This window comes from Ranitomeya variabilis, chromosome 3 (genome assembly GCF_051348905.1).
Source record: "Ranitomeya variabilis isolate aRanVar5 chromosome 3, aRanVar5.hap1, whole genome shotgun sequence".
Classification (NCBI taxonomy): Eukaryota; Metazoa; Chordata; class Amphibia; order Anura; family Dendrobatidae; genus Ranitomeya; species Ranitomeya variabilis.
This window is the reverse complement of record NC_135234.1, coordinates 321,337,320-321,353,765: the sequence shown is the minus strand read 5'-3', so window position 1 is coordinate 321,353,765 and position 16,446 is coordinate 321,337,320. Positions and strand designations below refer to the sequence as shown.

The 16,446-nt window shown below is 48.4% G+C and overlaps 1 protein-coding gene across 3 annotated transcripts in view; it reads right to left on the bottom strand.

Annotated features, from left to right (window-relative positions):
• MECR (mitochondrial trans-2-enoyl-CoA reductase) overlaps positions 1–5,031 on the bottom strand; it is a 128,071-nt gene extending 123,040 nt beyond the window's left edge. Inside the window, exon 1 of one of the 3 annotated variants that reach the window (XM_077295730.1) lies at positions 4,819–5,031. In XM_077295730.1, coding sequence (XP_077151845.1) covers positions 4,819–4,852 — 34 coding nt within the window. In that variant the 5' untranslated portion in view covers positions 4,853–5,031. Of the gene's footprint in view, positions 1–4,594; positions 4,744–4,818 lie in introns of those variants that run through there. The other 2 variants (XM_077295729.1, XM_077295731.1) reach the window with 2 other exon arrangements.
• Between the last annotated feature and the right edge of the window lie 11,415 nt (positions 5,032–16,446).

The following is a 16,446-nucleotide window of genomic DNA, read 5'->3' as shown; positions in this document are numbered from 1 at the left end:
AAATTGCGCGGGAGCCCACGCCAATTTTTTCCGCGATTTAACCCTTTATTTTACAAGCTACAGTGGCCAAAATTAGCACATACACACTACTAACATTAGTAGTGTGGAATATGCAAAAAAAAAAGGGATATGAGATGGTTTACTGTATGTAAACCATGGCTCATATCATGTCGGGTTTGTGAAGGAGAAATGAAAAGCCAGCAATTGAATTACCGGCTTTTCTATAGAACACTGCTGCGTATTTCTCGCAAGTCACACTGCTGGTCCGTGTGGAATCCGTATTTTTCTCGCCCCCATAGACTTTCATTGGCGATTTTTTGCGCAATACAGTGACAAACGCAGCATGCTGCGATTTTGTACGGCCGTAGAAGACCGTATAATACGGATCCGTAAAATACGGCTGATAGGAGCTGGGCCATAGAGAATCATTGGGCCGTGTGTTATGCGTATTTTACGGGTGTATTTTCTGCGCTCATACGTCCGTAAAACTCGCCAGTGTGACGCCGGCCTTAGAGTGGACGGGGCTCAGCAGTTAGTGGAACTACAAGTCTAAGAATCTCCTTTATCAATAGAATGGGACTTGTTTCATTATATTAACCCCTTCAAGAACGGAGCTTTTTTCGTTTTTCATTCCCCTTCTTCCCAAAGCCATAACTTTTTTATTTTTCCGTCAATATGGCCATGTGAGGGCTTATTTTTTGCGGGACAAGTTGTAATTTTGAACAACACTATTGGTTTTACCATGTCATGTACTCGAAAACAGGAAAAAAATTCCAAGTACGGTGAAATTGCAAAAAAAAAATGCAATCCCACACTTGTTTTTTGTTTGGCTTTTTTGCTAGGCTCACTAAATGCTAAAGCTGACCTGCCATTATGATTCTCCAGGTCATTACAACTTCACAGACACCAAACATGTCTAGGTTCTCTTTTATCTAAGTGGTGAAAACAATTTCCAAAGTTTGCTAAAAAAAAAATTGCTCCATTTTCCGACACCCGTAGCGTCTCCATTTTTCGTGATCTCGGGTTGGGTGAGGGTTTATTTTTTGCGTGCCGAGCTGACGTTTTTAATTATACCACTTTTTTTGCAGATAAATTCTTTTGATTGCCTGTTATTGGATTTTAATGCAATGTCCCTAATCCCGGAGTTTTGATTTTTTTCCGCTATGCTGTTTAGCGATCAGGTTAATCCTTTTTATTGATAGATCGGGCGATTCTGAACGCAGAGATACCAAATATGTGTAGGTTTGATTTTTTTTTGTTAGTTTTATTTTGATTTGGGCAAAAGGAGGTGATTTAGACTTTTATGGGTATTTATTTTTTTTTTTAATTTTTAAACCTTTTTTTTTTTTTTTTTTTACTTTTGCCATGCTTCAGTAGCCTCGATGGGAGGCTAGAAGCTGGCATAGCGCGATCGCCTCTGCTACATACAGGTGATGCATAGATCGCCTCTATGCAGTAGAATTACAGCATTGTTACGAGTGCCGACCACAGGGTGGCACTCATAGCAATCCGGCATCAACAACCATAGAGGTCTCGAGGAGACCTCAGGTTGTTATGGCAACGTAGCGCTGACACCAGATCACGTGACGGGGTCCTCGGTGCGCGTATTTCCGGCCGCTCGACGGAAGCTCTAGTTAAATGCCCACTGTCAGGGTTTCACAGCGGGATTTAAGTATGTAAATAGGCACGGGCGGATCGCGATTCCGCTTGCGCCTATTGAGGGCACATGTCAGCTGTTTAAAACAGCTGACATGTCGTGGCTTTGAGGTGGGCTCACCGCCGGAGCCCACCTCAAAGCGGGGCTATTCCGTCAGCTGGCAGTAAGGGGTTAAAGGGAACCTGTCAGCAGGATTGTGCACAGTAACCTCCAGTGTGTGGTCGGCACCGTTACACTGATTAAAATGACACCTTGGTTGATGAAATCTGTCTTGTGGTTGTTGTTTAATCTTTATTTTCAGTTAGTGAGGTTCTCGTGCTCCGAGGCGGCCTGCAGGGGGTCTTCATGTGGTAATCTGCTTATGTATTCATCAGTATGGCTTCTGACAGGTCACTGATCCCTCACTGATCTGCCCCCTAGCTTACATACTGAAATTATATATATTGAAAAATTAAAGGGAACCTGTCACCCCCCCCCCAGGCGTTTGAAACTAAAAGAGCCACCTTGTGCGGCGCCAAGAAGATTTGAGTGACGGCTGTGTGGCGTCTGCAGCAAGGGGGAAAGACCTGCCTCCATGACTGAAGAAAGGTATTTTCTGACAAATTACAAAACGGATTATTTCTGCAGTTACAGCACCAATAACTAAAAGAGCCACCTTGTCAGAATGCAGCATTACTGCTGCACAAGGTGGCTCTTTTAGTTTCAAACGCCTGGGGGGGGTGACAGGTTCCCTTTAAATTAAATCACCTTCAGCAGGCAGGCGCCTGCACTGCAGCATGATTGCATGTATAATGTGCATTTAATTCTTTTATTTGCTGGTATAAAATCTGTCTCAAAATCGCGCCACCTGCGCAGTAGCAGCTATCGGCGATGCAATAGATGCTACTGCGCAGGCGGCGCCATCTTGGTGGAGGATTTTTTCTTCTCTCTAGCAAGATGGTGTGCCGGCGCAGTAGCATCTACTGGATAGCCGTTTTGAGACATTATATAATTTTGTTTAAATAAATTTATATCAGGAAATAGAAGAATGAAATGAATATATATAATATTCAGTGACCTGTCAGAAGCCATACAGATGAATAGCTAATCAGAGCGCCACATGAAGCCACCACAGAGCACGAGCATATCAGTAATCTTTATTTTCAGTTTTGCGTTAACAACCACAAGACGGATTTCATCACCAGGTATCATTGTAATCAGTAATAATGGACCAAATCAGCATTTCAATTGATATATAAATAATGCCTAACGACTATGGTGGATCTTAACCCTCTATCGCTCCAGCTCTATTTCCCGCAGAGTGCCACCTCCTTTTGCTTCACTGACAGCCTCTATGCTGTGTTTCTTTCTGGAAAAAAGAGCTGTAAGTCAATCGGGAAGAGGTGGCACTGAGCGGGTATAGAGCTGGAGAAACAGATCTACTCCCTCATTTGCATATGTATGTAAACCGATTTCAGATGAATGGACTGGACATGTAAAAATATTGCTGGAATTGTCTTTGAAAGAGCTACATGGGCGTATACATAGATTCGGCCTCATTCATTCCCTATGGGACTTGCGGGACATGTGCGGCACTTGCGGTTTTGCACTTGCAGTGAGACAAAAAAAAAAACACTGATAGCAGCGTTGTTTTCCGATGCTGCAAGTACCGCATTTGCTGGATAGCGGCAAAACCGCAAGTGCCGCACATGTCCGCAAGTCCCATAGGGAATGAATGAGGCCGAACGCAGTGTTGCAGTAAGTGATCCCTTACGCTGAAGATGCGGAAAAACTGCCGGATCTGCTGCAAAAGGCAAAAATCGCTGATGTGAAAGTAGCCTAAGTCACTGCCGACAGTGTCTGCATTAGTCATACTCACCAATGGGGGAGGCAGCACGAAAAGTGCCTAGGGCAGCATAAACTCCAAATACAGCCCTGAGTATAGGCTTTATTATTTTATGGGGGCCGAACATTTTGATCCAGAAGGGGTTGCCCTAATAGTGAGCCCAAAAGAAAAAACAATGTCATTTTTTCATCATTTCATCACACTGAATTATTTTCCCGAATGTACATGACAAAATGATGTCATTCAAAACTACAACTCATCCCACAAATCAGCTCTTATACAATATTTTATTTAAAGTTATGTCTTTTAAATGAAGGGGAGGAAAAAAATAGGCAAATACAAAAAGACGACTTTTTTTTTTGGGGGGGGGGGCCAAGGGCACATTTAGGGTATGCGCACACGCTGCGGATTTTGCTGCGGATCTGCAGCGGTTTCCCATGCATTTACAGTACCATGTAAGGCTATGGGAAATGAAATCCGCAGTGCACATGCTGCTGGAAAAAAACACGCGGAAACGCAGCGGTTTTTTCTCCTCAGCATGTCAATTCTTTGTGCGGATTCCGCTGCGGGTTTACACCTGCTCCAATAGGAAATTGCAGGTAAAAACCCGAAGAGAAAACCGCACTAGAAACCGCGATAAATCCGCAGGAAAAAACGCAGCGGTTTTGCACTGCGGATTTATCAAATCCGCTGTGGAAAATTCCGCAATGGAATCCGCAGCGTGTGCACAAGCCCTAAGGCTATGTGTGCACGCTGCAGATTTTGCTGTGAATCCGCACCGTTTCCGCAGCTGCGGGTCTGCAGCGGTTTCCCATACGTTTACAGTACAATGTAAACCTATGGGAAGCACAATCCGCTGTGCACATGCTGCGGAAAAAAACGCGCGGAAACGCAGCGGTTTACATTCCGCAGCATGTCACTTCTTTGTGCAGAATCCGCAGCGGTTTTACAGCTGCTCCATAATAGAAAACCGCAGTGGAATCCGCACAAAAACCGAAGGAAAAACACGCAGAGGATCATTCTATGTGTGCATATAGCCTTATTAGGACTTGTGCACCTGATTCCCTGCTCATCTATCCCTGTGTGTTCGCCATGTATGAAGTCTCACTCACCAGACCAGCATAAGACTACACTGCCCCCTTGTGGCCATGACACGGCAGGCTGCTGTACAGGCCAGTATAACGCACAGAGCAATGCTACACTCACTGTCAGTAAGGGCTGCCGGAGCTATAGGTAGTGTGGACACGCCCCTTCTTCCCAGCAGCCACCGGTTTGTCAGGTTTCCCGTGTGTCCTTCTTCCCATGATGCTGTGCTGCTGTATAGTCGGCGTCTTACCGTAGCACCTGTGTGGGTTCTCCGTGCTTCTCATACACTAAGCCTCGTGCTGCTGCTGTGCCGAGCTGACGCCGAATCAGCCTCACCACCGACCACATGTCCGCACCCTTCTGTCGGTTCAGCTACGTGACGCTTCGTTCGGCCACGCTCCCAGCACGTTGCGTCACGTTCCAGGCCACGCCCACTGCGAGTACGCGCGAACCAGCTGACGGCTGTGTCTGGGCCGCACGGCTCCATTTACATCTGCCGCACGGCTCCATTTACATCTGCCGCACGGCTCCCTTACACCGGCCACACAGCTCCGTTACACCGGCCGCACGGCCTGCCGCTTGCCACTGCAGATGAAAGGATTTCAAGCAGAAACCAACTCAGGAAACACATTTTTCCCCTGAACCATTTTTTGTGCCTTTTCAGTTAGCGTTTAAAGGGCTGTGCACAATCCGGAGTTGCTGCGGGTTGGACGCTGCGTACATCTGCAGCTGCTACAGAAATCCCATCCACTATGCATCCGCAGACGCCCGCTGCTTGCTGTGGAGCCCGACATGCGGCGCCGCACCATGTCTATTTCCCTTGCGGAGACTAGTCTCTGCCAGCTGAATTTCCCCCGTACAACGGATTGGACGCTGTGATTCCGCATTTGCGGATTTACCTCTGTTCAGTAGACGGCAGCGCTTTGGATGCATCAAAACCGCTGCTACTTCCAGAACGTGGGCACACAATCTTATACAGGATTTTGGGGTGTTTAAGCGTTTGTCGGCGTTGTTTTTTTTTACCCCTTTGTGACATCAGACTGTAATATTCCGTCCACGTGCCCTGGGCCTATTTGACCATGGACGGAATATTACATCATTTTGATTGCAGGATCGGCGACCCCGCAGTGTGACCCGATGTCATGACGACATCCGGGTCACCAGACCTAGAAAACTGTTCATCTCCATGCTGTAGAAGCGATCAGCCTGAAAAAAAAATGATTGTCCCATAGTGGGACAAAGTAAAAAAGTTAGAAAAAAGTAAAAAAAAGTTAAATAATTGTAAAAATATATGTAAAAATATTAATAAAAAAATCTAAATAGAATCACTAAATATTTGAATAATCTTTAAATAAATATTTTAATAAAAGTACACATATTTGGGGATTTCACCGAGGTCACCACAGTTCAGCCCGGCTAGGAACACAGCCTCACTAACCGGAGGTAACCTTGATGATGTCACCGCCGGTCACTGACGCTGCACTTGCAGCAGCTCAGCCACCAGTAGTTCTCAGCCTGGACGGTCGCATATTGGCCCCATCCAGGTTTAAAACTATTTATCCCACTTGCATGGGGGTTTCAGTGTAAATCTCTGAAATACGTGATTCAGACGGAACCCCCGGCAGAAGATTCCCTATAATGAGGCACTGTGGACGCCAACTAATCTGATCTGGTGGTGTCCGTCTTTTTAGGATTGCATAAAAGTTCCGTCGGTCACAGTTTTGTGCCCTTCTGAAAAGAAGGAAACTGCGGAACAAAGGCTAGATGGAGTCCAAAGTAACTCTGCTGCTTCACTATAGTGAATGGATGCCTCGGGGGGTTTCATCTGAATCGCGTCACTCAGAGATATAGATGGAAACCCCAAAGTAAGTGCTCAGTGTAGAGCGCTGGATAAATGTGATGCCAAACATTATGTAAAATGTTCCCAATAAAAGCTTCAAGTCGATCCACAAAAAAAGCAAATCTCCACTCAGGTCCGTCATCTGTTAATGGAAATATAGGGGTGCTTCCACGTTACTGGTAGCACGAAGGCTCTGGAAAAGCGAAATGGCTCCTCACCCGCCTAAATAAATTCGGCAAATTCTTTCCCAAATCCAAAGGGGTATAGTTTCCTAAATGGGGTCACTTGAGGGGGGGATTTTGCTCTTCTAGCAATTAGAGGCTCTGTAAATGGAGTCCGCAAACTGTTCTAGGAAAATCTGCGCTCCAGGAGGCAAATAGCGCTCCGTCCCTCCCGAGTATCTCCGCATGGCTAAGTAGTACTGTACAGCCATATATGGGGTATTGCCATGTTCAGTAGAAATTGTGAGACAAATTTTTGTGCCATTTTTACCCACTTCTTGTGTGAAAATGTAAAATTTGAGGTTAAATCAAAATTTTGGTGGTAAAAATGTAGTTATTTTGTTTTCACTGCTGAATAGTATAAAATTCTGTGACATACCCATGGTGTCCAAATGATCACGTCACCACTAGATGAATTAATTGAGAGGTCTAGTTCATAAAATGGAGTTACTTATGATGGTTCTGGTCTGGCACCTCATGGGCTCTCCCAGTGGGTCATGGCTAGTGTTGAGCGATACCGTCCGATACTTGAAAGTATCGGTATCGGAAAGTATCGGCCGATACCGGCAAAGTATCGGATCCAATCCGATACCGATACCCGATACCAATACAAGTCAATGGGACTCAAGTATCGGACGGTATTCCTGATGGTTCCCAGGGTCTGAAGGAGAGGAAACTCTCCTTCAGGCCCTGGGATCCATATAAATGTGTAAAAGAAAGAATTAAAATAAAAAATATCGCTATACTCACCCTCCGACGCAGCCTGGACCTCAGCGAGGGAACCAGCAGCGTTGTTTGTTTAAAATTCGCGCTTTTACTTGGTTACGTGAAGTCCCGGCTTGTGATTGGTCAGGGCGGCCATGTTGCCGGGACGCGGACCAATCACAGCAAGCCGTGACGAAATTACGTCACGGCTTGCTGTGATTGGTCCGCGTCCCGGCAACATGGCCGCCATTAACCAATCACAAGCCGTGACGTCACGGGAGGCTGGACACGCGCACTTTTTAAAATGGGCGCGTGTCCAGCCTCCCGTGACGTCCCGGCTTGTGATTGGTTGCGCCGCGGTCAACCAATCACAAGCCGGGAGGCTGGACACGCGCGCATTTTAAAATTTTAAAATGGGCGCGTGTCCAGCCTCCCGGCTTGTGATTGGTTGATCGCGGCGCAACCAATCACAAGCCAGGACGTCACGGGAGGCTGGACACGCGCCCATTTTAAAATGCGCGCGTGTCCAGCCTCCCGTGACGTCACGGCTTGTGATTGGTTGCGTCTCCCATGTGACTGCGACGCAACCAATCACAAAGCCGGGACGTAATTTTAAAATCCTGAAGGACCTGAAATTACGTCACGGCTTGCTGTGATTGGTTGCGTGCCGGTCACATGGGCGGCACGCAACCAATCACAAGCCGGGACTCACGTAAAGGAAAGAAAAGCGCGAATTTTAAACAAAGAACGCTGCCGCTTCCCTCGGTAAGGTGCAGGCTGCGTCGGAGAGGTGAGTATAGCAATATTTTTTATTTTAATTCTCTCTTTTACACATTTTTACATTAATGTTGTTTCGATACCGATACCCGATATCACAAAAATATCGGATCTCGGTATCGGAATTCCGATACAGCAAGTATCGGCCGATACCCGATACTTGCAGTATCGGAATGCTCAACACTAGTCATGGCACCTGCATACCATAACAAAATCTGGCGCTCCTTGCCTTCTGACAAAATCTGGCGCTCCTTGCCTTCTGAGCTTTGCACAGTGCTTGCAAATATTTCCCGATTACATGTAGGGTTATGGCACACTCAGGAAAAAATGGACCTCAGTTTGTTGTAAAAAAAATTTCCTATTAGCCCTTAGAAAAACTAAAAACTGTAAAAATGTAATTTATTCTTTCTTCACCACTCAGTGGTATAAAATTAAGTGAGGCACATGTGGTGTCAATATGATCACTGCACTCCTAGATGAAATCATTGGGGAGTGTAGTTTGTAAAATGAGTTCACATATAGGGGTTTCTGTTGTTCTGGCACCTCAAGGGCTCAGCCCATGTGACGTGGCACCCTCGAACCATTCCAGAAAAATCTGAACTCCAATATGGCGCCTCTTCCCTTCTGAGCTCTGCACTGTGCCTCAAAAGTAGTATTACACTACATTCCACTACACCTCCAAACTCAGAGTAAAACAGCCCTGGCTCACATTGCAAACCCGATTTCTCCAGCAATGCTCTAGGTGTGCCGGATGCTTATGGAGGAAAACTCGCACACCAGAAGACTTCATCCACTTCAAAATTATGTTAAGAACCTATAATTCTGCCCTTCAGCTCGCCAAACAGACCAACTACACCACCCTTATCTCCTCCCTATCCAACAAACCCAAGAAACTTTTTGACATCTTTCACTCCCTCTCCATGCTAAAAGCACAAGCCCCTATCACAGACATTTGTGCTGATGACCTGGCCTCCCACTTTATAGAGAAAATAGATAATATCCGTCAGGAAATCCGCTCCCAGCCACCAAGTGCAGTGACTCCCATCCCTCCCTGCATTTCCCCTGGCTCACTCTCCACATTAGATCCCATCACAGAAGAAGTCTCCAAGCTCCGCTGTTCTTCTTGTCTGACTACATGCACTACTAACCCCATTCCCTCACATCTCCTCCAGTCTCTGTCCAGTCGTTACAGCTCACCTAACTACAGTATTTAATCTCTCCCTCTCCTCTGGCATTTTCCCCTCCTTTTTCAAACACTCTATCATTACTCCATTATGAAAGAAACTCACCCCGACCCATCCTGCACAAACAACTACAGACCAGTCTCCAATCTCCCCTCCAATCTCCTTGCATGTCATGTGATTTCAAGCCAATGATTGATTGGTTTAGCTCATATTTAAATATTGGTCATTTGTAGTGAATAGCAGCTTTGATAAAGATCGCTGTTGCGATCGAAACGCGTCACTTGCTGTCCCTGTGTGCACATATGGTGCGGTCTTGGAGCATGTCTATTGTCATGTTTTAATTATTGGAATAAAAGTTTGAAGATTTTCTCCTTCGCCTCATTGGGGGACACAGGACAGACAGTGGGTGTATGCTTCTGCCGCCAGGAGGCTGACACTAAGTAAACATAAAAAAAGGTTAGCTCCTCCTCCATCGTATACACCCTGACACTGGCTACCAGAGAATCCAGTTCATGCTTAGTGTCTGAAGGAGGCACATCTCTGGGTCCCGGATCCTTCGGACCCTTGTTTCTACATAGGGATTGAGAGGGGCGACGGACCCTGTTTCAGAGGGTCTGATCTCCCCAAACCAGCAACGGGCGAGCACGTGCGAGCATGCTCCACGTATCCTTTCCCGCAACATGGGATTATCACCGGACTTGGCCCTGACCACCCTAAGGTATTTAGACCATAGGCTGTACAGGCGCCCCCTGATATCCGTGTGACCGACCCCCTGTGTTTTTTCTACACCTATGTTTAGCTGCGGTGATAGAGGGGTGGTGGACGGTCCCTCTCCTTATCCTTCAGGGGAAAATGGAGTTTGGGTTCCTGCACCGTCAGGTATTTCTTTCCCTCCCCCCTACCGAAAAAAAAAAAAAAGAGGGAGAGAATGTATATAATATTATTATACCTATGCTTTCCTCTGTTTGCATAGGGTTCAGCTGGATTAAGGGGGGAAAGGCAGAAAAAGGGGCTCCTGATGCAGCGTTACCTTTTTCAGGCATGGTCCCTGTGCGGTCTAGCGCCGGGTTTATAGCGGCGCCATATTCTCCTCTGGTTGGCGCTCAGTTTCCCTGGCGCTTGTTAGCGCTGCAGCGGTCCGGTGTGGCGTCGGGGCCCTTCAGAAGCTCCAGGCTCCGGTCGAGCTTCACAGGAACTCTTCCGGGTCAGGCTGACCCAGTTTCCGGCTTGGACTGCGCACTGTGAGGCCCCGCCCCCTCCGGCGCGTCTTCCGGTCCACCCGCTCCTCTCCTCGCTGGGGCAAAATTGAGGTCCCGGCTTCGGCCTGTTCCAGGCCGCATCAGCGCTCCCTCCTATCGGTCCGCTTCCTGAGGGTGGTTAGGGATAAAGATGGCGCAGGTGCGCTCCTCGGAGTGTGTTGAATCTGTATGCGGGGGACACAGGACTGGGGTAAGTACTTCTCCCCCCAGTCTGACAGCAGTAGCATCATTTTTGTCCCAGTCTAAGAGTAAAGCATTTTACGGAACACTATGTCTAGAGGGGTGAAATCTCACACGGTCTTATATACCGTCTGTGTACCCTGTCGTTCTGCCTTTCCGCATGCCCAGAGCAATCGTCTTTGTGAGGCCTGTGACTCCGAACACGCTCAGGAGCCCCCCTTGCTAGTTCCCCGGCGGTTTCTCCTGTCCCTCAGGCAGAAGCTGGAGTGGTTCCTCCGGAATGGGTCATGTCTTTGTCCCAATCCATGGCGTCTCTAACTATGGCAATTAAGTCCCTTCAGACCCCGGCTGGAGTCAGGGACAGCAGCTCTTCTGTCTTAAAGAGAGAGCTTCAGATTCTCAGGGGCCTCCGGCCTGCAGGGGCCGCGCTCTCACCAGGCAGACGCGGGAAGAGCGAAATCTCACAGCGTCTCCCGGGCCGTCAGGTGCATCTGTATCCTGGAGTTTCGTTTCTCGCTCTCCTTCCCCAGCAGAGAGCGGTGAACTCGGATCAGACTATGATTCAGAGGGGTCTCCTAATTTAGAGACTCCTGGATTTCAGGAGTCAGTAGATAGTCTGATTGAGGCTGCCAATCAGACTCTGGGAATAGAGGATGAGCCCGTGTCTCTCACGGATCATAAGGTTTCTTTTAAGCGGGCCAGATTGTCTCATAAGGTGTTCTCTTCTCATCCAGAGTTTGAAGCCCTGAGTCAGCGAAACCGGGAACACCCGGACAAACGCTTTTCATGCCAAAAAGCCTTGAAAGCAAGATACCCTTTTTCTCTTGAGCTGCGTAGCAAATGGACGGAATCCCCTTCGGTAGATCCGCCGGTGTCCCGCTTAGCCTCTAATACTCTCTTATCTCTTCCCAATGGTTTTTCTATTAAGGATCCCACGGATCGTCTTATAGAAAGCTTGGCTCATTCCGTTTTTGAGTCTTCAGGTTCAGCCCTTTTTCCCTCTTTTGCGGCAACTTGGGTTGCTAAGGCCATGATGTCTTGGTCAGAATCTTTGACTAAGGCGCTTCAAGACAGGGACTTGCCAGCGGAATTGACAAAAATGTCTAGTCAGATAACCCTTGCCGGGAGCTATCTGATTAATGCATCCCTGGACGCAGCAGACTGTGCCGCTTCTGCAGCGGCAAATGCATTTGCCATCAGACGGGCCCTCTGGTTAAGAACGTGACGAGCAGACTCTACCTCTAAGAAATCTTTTACAAACCTCCCATATCAGGGGGGTCATTTATTCGGAGAGAAGCTGGATCAGCTTATTTCTGATACCACAGGTGGGAAATAGAACCCAGGGGGAAGAATGTGTTCCCAGCCACCTAGATCCAGAGGGTCCAGGGCTCAAGGATTTTCTGCCAAGTGACTGGAGGCATCCTCGGATTGCCGCCGACAGAGTAGGCGGGCGCCTACTTTTGTTTCGCCAGGCCTGGCTTCTTTCAATTCACGACAGATGGGTGGAGGAGCTTGTATCCTCAGGGTACAAGGTAGAGTTGGTTTGCCCTCCCCACACCGGTTCTTTCCATCCCGTCTTCCCAGGTCCGAGTCCCGGCGTCAAGCCCTGCTCAATTCTATAGAGTCCCTTCGTCTCCACGGGGTCATAACTCCTATTCCAAGGGCGGAGAGGTTTTCAGGGGTTCTATTCCAACCTATTTGTAGTCCCCAAAAAGGACGGATCAGTATGGCCCATTCTGGATCTGAGATGCTTAAACAAATTCGTAAAAATTCGTTACTTTCGGATGGAATCTCTCCGGTCAATGTGTTTTGCATCCATGGAAAAGGGGGAGTTTTTGGCCTCGATAGACATTCAGGATGCCTACCTCCATATTCCCATTTTTCCTTCCCATCAAAGATTTCTCTGGTTTGCAAAAAACAACTTACACTTCCAATTCACGGCCTTACCCTTTGGGCTGGCCTCCACCCCCAGGGTGTTCACAAAGGTCATGTCTACCGTAGTTTCCATTCTACTCTCTCGAGGCATAGTAGTCCTGCCATATTTAGACTACTTTCTCATAAAGGAGTCGACCTATCGGGCCTGCGAGCAGAATGTCAGCATTTCTCTAGACACTCTCTCGTCTAGGTTGGCTAGTGAATCTAAAGAAGTCGTCCCTGATTCCATCCCGGAGAATCTCTTTTCTAGGGATAATTTTCGACACCTCTCAAGCCCTCTCGTTTCTGCCCCAGGACAAGGTCCTAGCCCTTCGGCGAGAGGTGAGGATTCTTCAGCAGCATTCATACAATCCGGTCCTGCATGAGGGTCTTAGGAAGGATGGTTGCTACAATAGAAGCAGTACCATTTGCTCAGCTTCATCTTCGTCCTCTCCAGCATACGCTTTTAGCAGCATGGGACAAGAATCCATCTTCCCTCAACTTTCAGTTTTCGGTTGTCTCTTCAGGTCTGACAGGCTCGGTCATGGTGGATAAACAGCCCGTCCCTTCTAAAGGGGAAACCCTTCCCTCCAACCAGTTGGCTAGTGGTCACAACGGATGCCAGTCTCCTAGGTTGGGGAGCGGTATTCTTTCACCACATGGCTCAGGGGCGCTGGTCCTCCCGGGAGTCAGCCCTTCCTATCAATCTCTTGGAGATTCGGGTTGTTCGTCTGGCGTTGCGGTATTCTCACCATCTTCTGGCGGGACGCCCGGTCCGGATTCAATCGAACAATGCCACAGCTGTGGCATACATAAATCATCAGGGGGGCACCCGCAGCAAGGCGGCCATGCAGGAAGTAAAGCTAAGTCTGTGGTGGGCAGAGAGAAATCACTCTGTGATTTCGGCAGTCCACATCCTGGGCGAGGAAGACTGGGCGGCGGACTTCCTCAGTTGGCAAGGCCTGGCTTCCTGGGAATGGTCGCTCCATCCCGAGGTCTTTCAACAGATATGCCATCTATGGGGGACTCCGGACGTGGATCTAATGGCATCCGGAAGGAATGCCAAGGTCCCCAGTTTTGTCGCTCGGTATCGAGATCCACAGGCAATCGCCGTAGATGCGCTAGTTCTGTCCTGGAACCAGTTTCGCCTCCCATATTTCTTTCCCCCTCTGGCACTGCTCCCGAAGGTAATCAAGCAGATCAAGTCAGAGAGTGTACCAGCGATTCTGGTCTCCCCGGATTGGCCGAGGCGGTCATGGTACGCAGACCTAATACAACTTCTCTCCGGAACTCCGTGGCGGCTGCCTGACCGTCCAGATCTTCTGTGCCAAGGGCCGATTTACCACCAGAACTCAGGGGTCCTGAGTTTGAAGGTCTGGCCATTGAATCTTGGGTGTTAGCTCAGGCCGGGTTTTCCCAAGAGGTGGCGAATACCATGATTAGTGCCCGAAAGTCCTTTTCGGCTCAGATTTATTATAACACATGGAAGGCGTTTCTTTCATGGTGCAGAGAGCGCGGGCTGCCTCCTCTGCGTTTTTCCGTTCCTAATATTCTTGCTTTTCTCCAGGCAGGTCTAGATTCAGGGCTGGCTCCTAGTACCCTTAAAAGGCAGATTTCAGCCTAATCGGTCCTTTTTTCAACGCAGAATTGCTACCAACTTACAGGTAAGGACCTTTTTTTCAAGGAGTAGCTCATAAGGTTCTGCCTTTTAAAACTCCTTTGGAAGCTTGGGACCTTAATTTGGTCTTAAGGGCTTTACAGGAAGTTCCTTTCGAACCTCTTCAGGATGTGTCCTTAACCTTCCTTTCCTGGAAGGTCGTATTCTTGGTGGCCATAACTTCCATAAGACGGGTATCAGAGCTGGCAGCCCTTTCCTGTCGTGCTCCTTTTTTATGGTTCCATCAGGATAAGGTAGTGCTCAAACCAGCGCCCTCCTTTTTGCCGAAGGTTGTTTCCTCGTTCCACATTAATGATGATATAGTTCTTCCCTCTTTTTGTCCGGCACCGACGCACCGTGTGGTACATTTCTCGAACAGCTCCTTTTCGACAGACAGATGTTCTGTTTATCCTCCCAGAGGGTCGCAGGAAGGGATTTGCGGCCTCAAAATCTACCTTGGCCAGGTGGATACGTTCAGCTATTCAGGAGGCCTATCGGGTCAAGGGCATGATGATTCCGGCTGGAATCAAAGCCCACTCCACTAGAGCTGTGGGAGCTTCCTGGGCAATTCGGCATCAGGCCTCAGCAGAACAGGTTTGCAGAGCTGCGACCTGGGCTAGTCTGCGTACCTTTGCCAAGCACTACAATGTCCACTCCCAAATCTCTGCTGATGCAAGTCTGGGTAGAAGGATTCTTCAGGCGGCGGTAATGCACTTATAACGACAGCTGCCTGGATATTTATAACCGGTGAGTCATTTTCCCTCCCAGGGACTGCTTTGGGACATCCCACTATCCTGTGTCCCCCAATGAGGCGAAGGAGAAATAGGGATTTTTGTGTTACTCACCGTAAAATCCTTTTCTCCGAGACGCTCAATGGGGGACACAGCTCCCTCCCTGGTAGCCTGATGGCTGCTCTTTTTCGTATCTGAAATTATCAGGCAGTAGGTCTTTTCTAGACATGAGTTTTCTGTATTTATGCTGTTATACTAATTATAGTGCTTTGGAACAAAGCACTATACTGTTATTCCACCGTGGTAAACTTCTTCTTTATAGTGCTTTGGAACAAAGCACTATACTGTTATTCCACCGTGGTAAACTTCTTCTTATTATTATTATTATTAGGCTTTTTTTCGCAGTTAATGCGGCCCGAACCGCTGAACGCACAGACTCCAGTGAGGTGTCATTTCGAAGCCAGTGTCCACGAAAGGTGTGCTAAGTTATTTTCATGTCGATCGGATTTGTAGTTTTGGTGCAATTTGCATTTGAAAATTGTTTCCCCCTCATTGGAAAGCATTGTTTCAATGCATTTCAATAGGGAAATTTTCCTATACGTTTAAAATGGGCTGGTTTCTGAGGCAATATCTAAAAATAACTTAACTGTCAAATGCCACCTGGCTGATTAGCTCATTGATATGCGCAGTCAGACACAGTTACTATGCCAATGCCTATCAACTCCACCAGGTCACAGTTTTGTCAGATAATATCAGCTCTTAAAGTGACAGCACAGCACAATTTTAAAGCACTATCTGTAGTCTTATTATTATTACAGTATACAGCGCAGAGCCCCGCAGTATACAGCGCAGAGCCGCGCAGTATACAGCGCAGAGCCGCGCAGTATACAGCGCAGAGCCCCGCAGTATACAGCGCGGAGCCGCGCAGTATACAGCGCGGAGCCGCGCAGTATACAGCGCGGAGCCGCGCAGCATACAGCGCAGAGCCGCGCAGCATACAGCACAGAGCCCCGCAGTATAGAGCCCCGCAGTATACAGCGCAGAGCCGCGCAGCATGCAGCGCAGAGCCGCGCAGTATACAGTGCAGAGCCGCGCATTATACGTCGCGGAGCCGCGCAGCATACAGCGCGGAACCGCGCAGCATACAGCGCGGAGCCGCGCAGCATACAGCGCAGAGCCGCGCAGCATACAGCGCAGAGCCCCGCAGCATACAGCGCAGAGCCGCGCAGCATACAGCGCGGAGCCGCGCATTATACAGCACGGAGCCGCGCAGCATACAGCGCGGAGCCACGCAGCATACAGCGCAGAGCCGCGCAGCATACAGCGCAGAGCCGCGCAGCATACAGCGCAGAGCCCCGCAGCATACAGCGCAGAGCCCCGCAGCATACAGCGCAGAGCCGCGCAGCATAC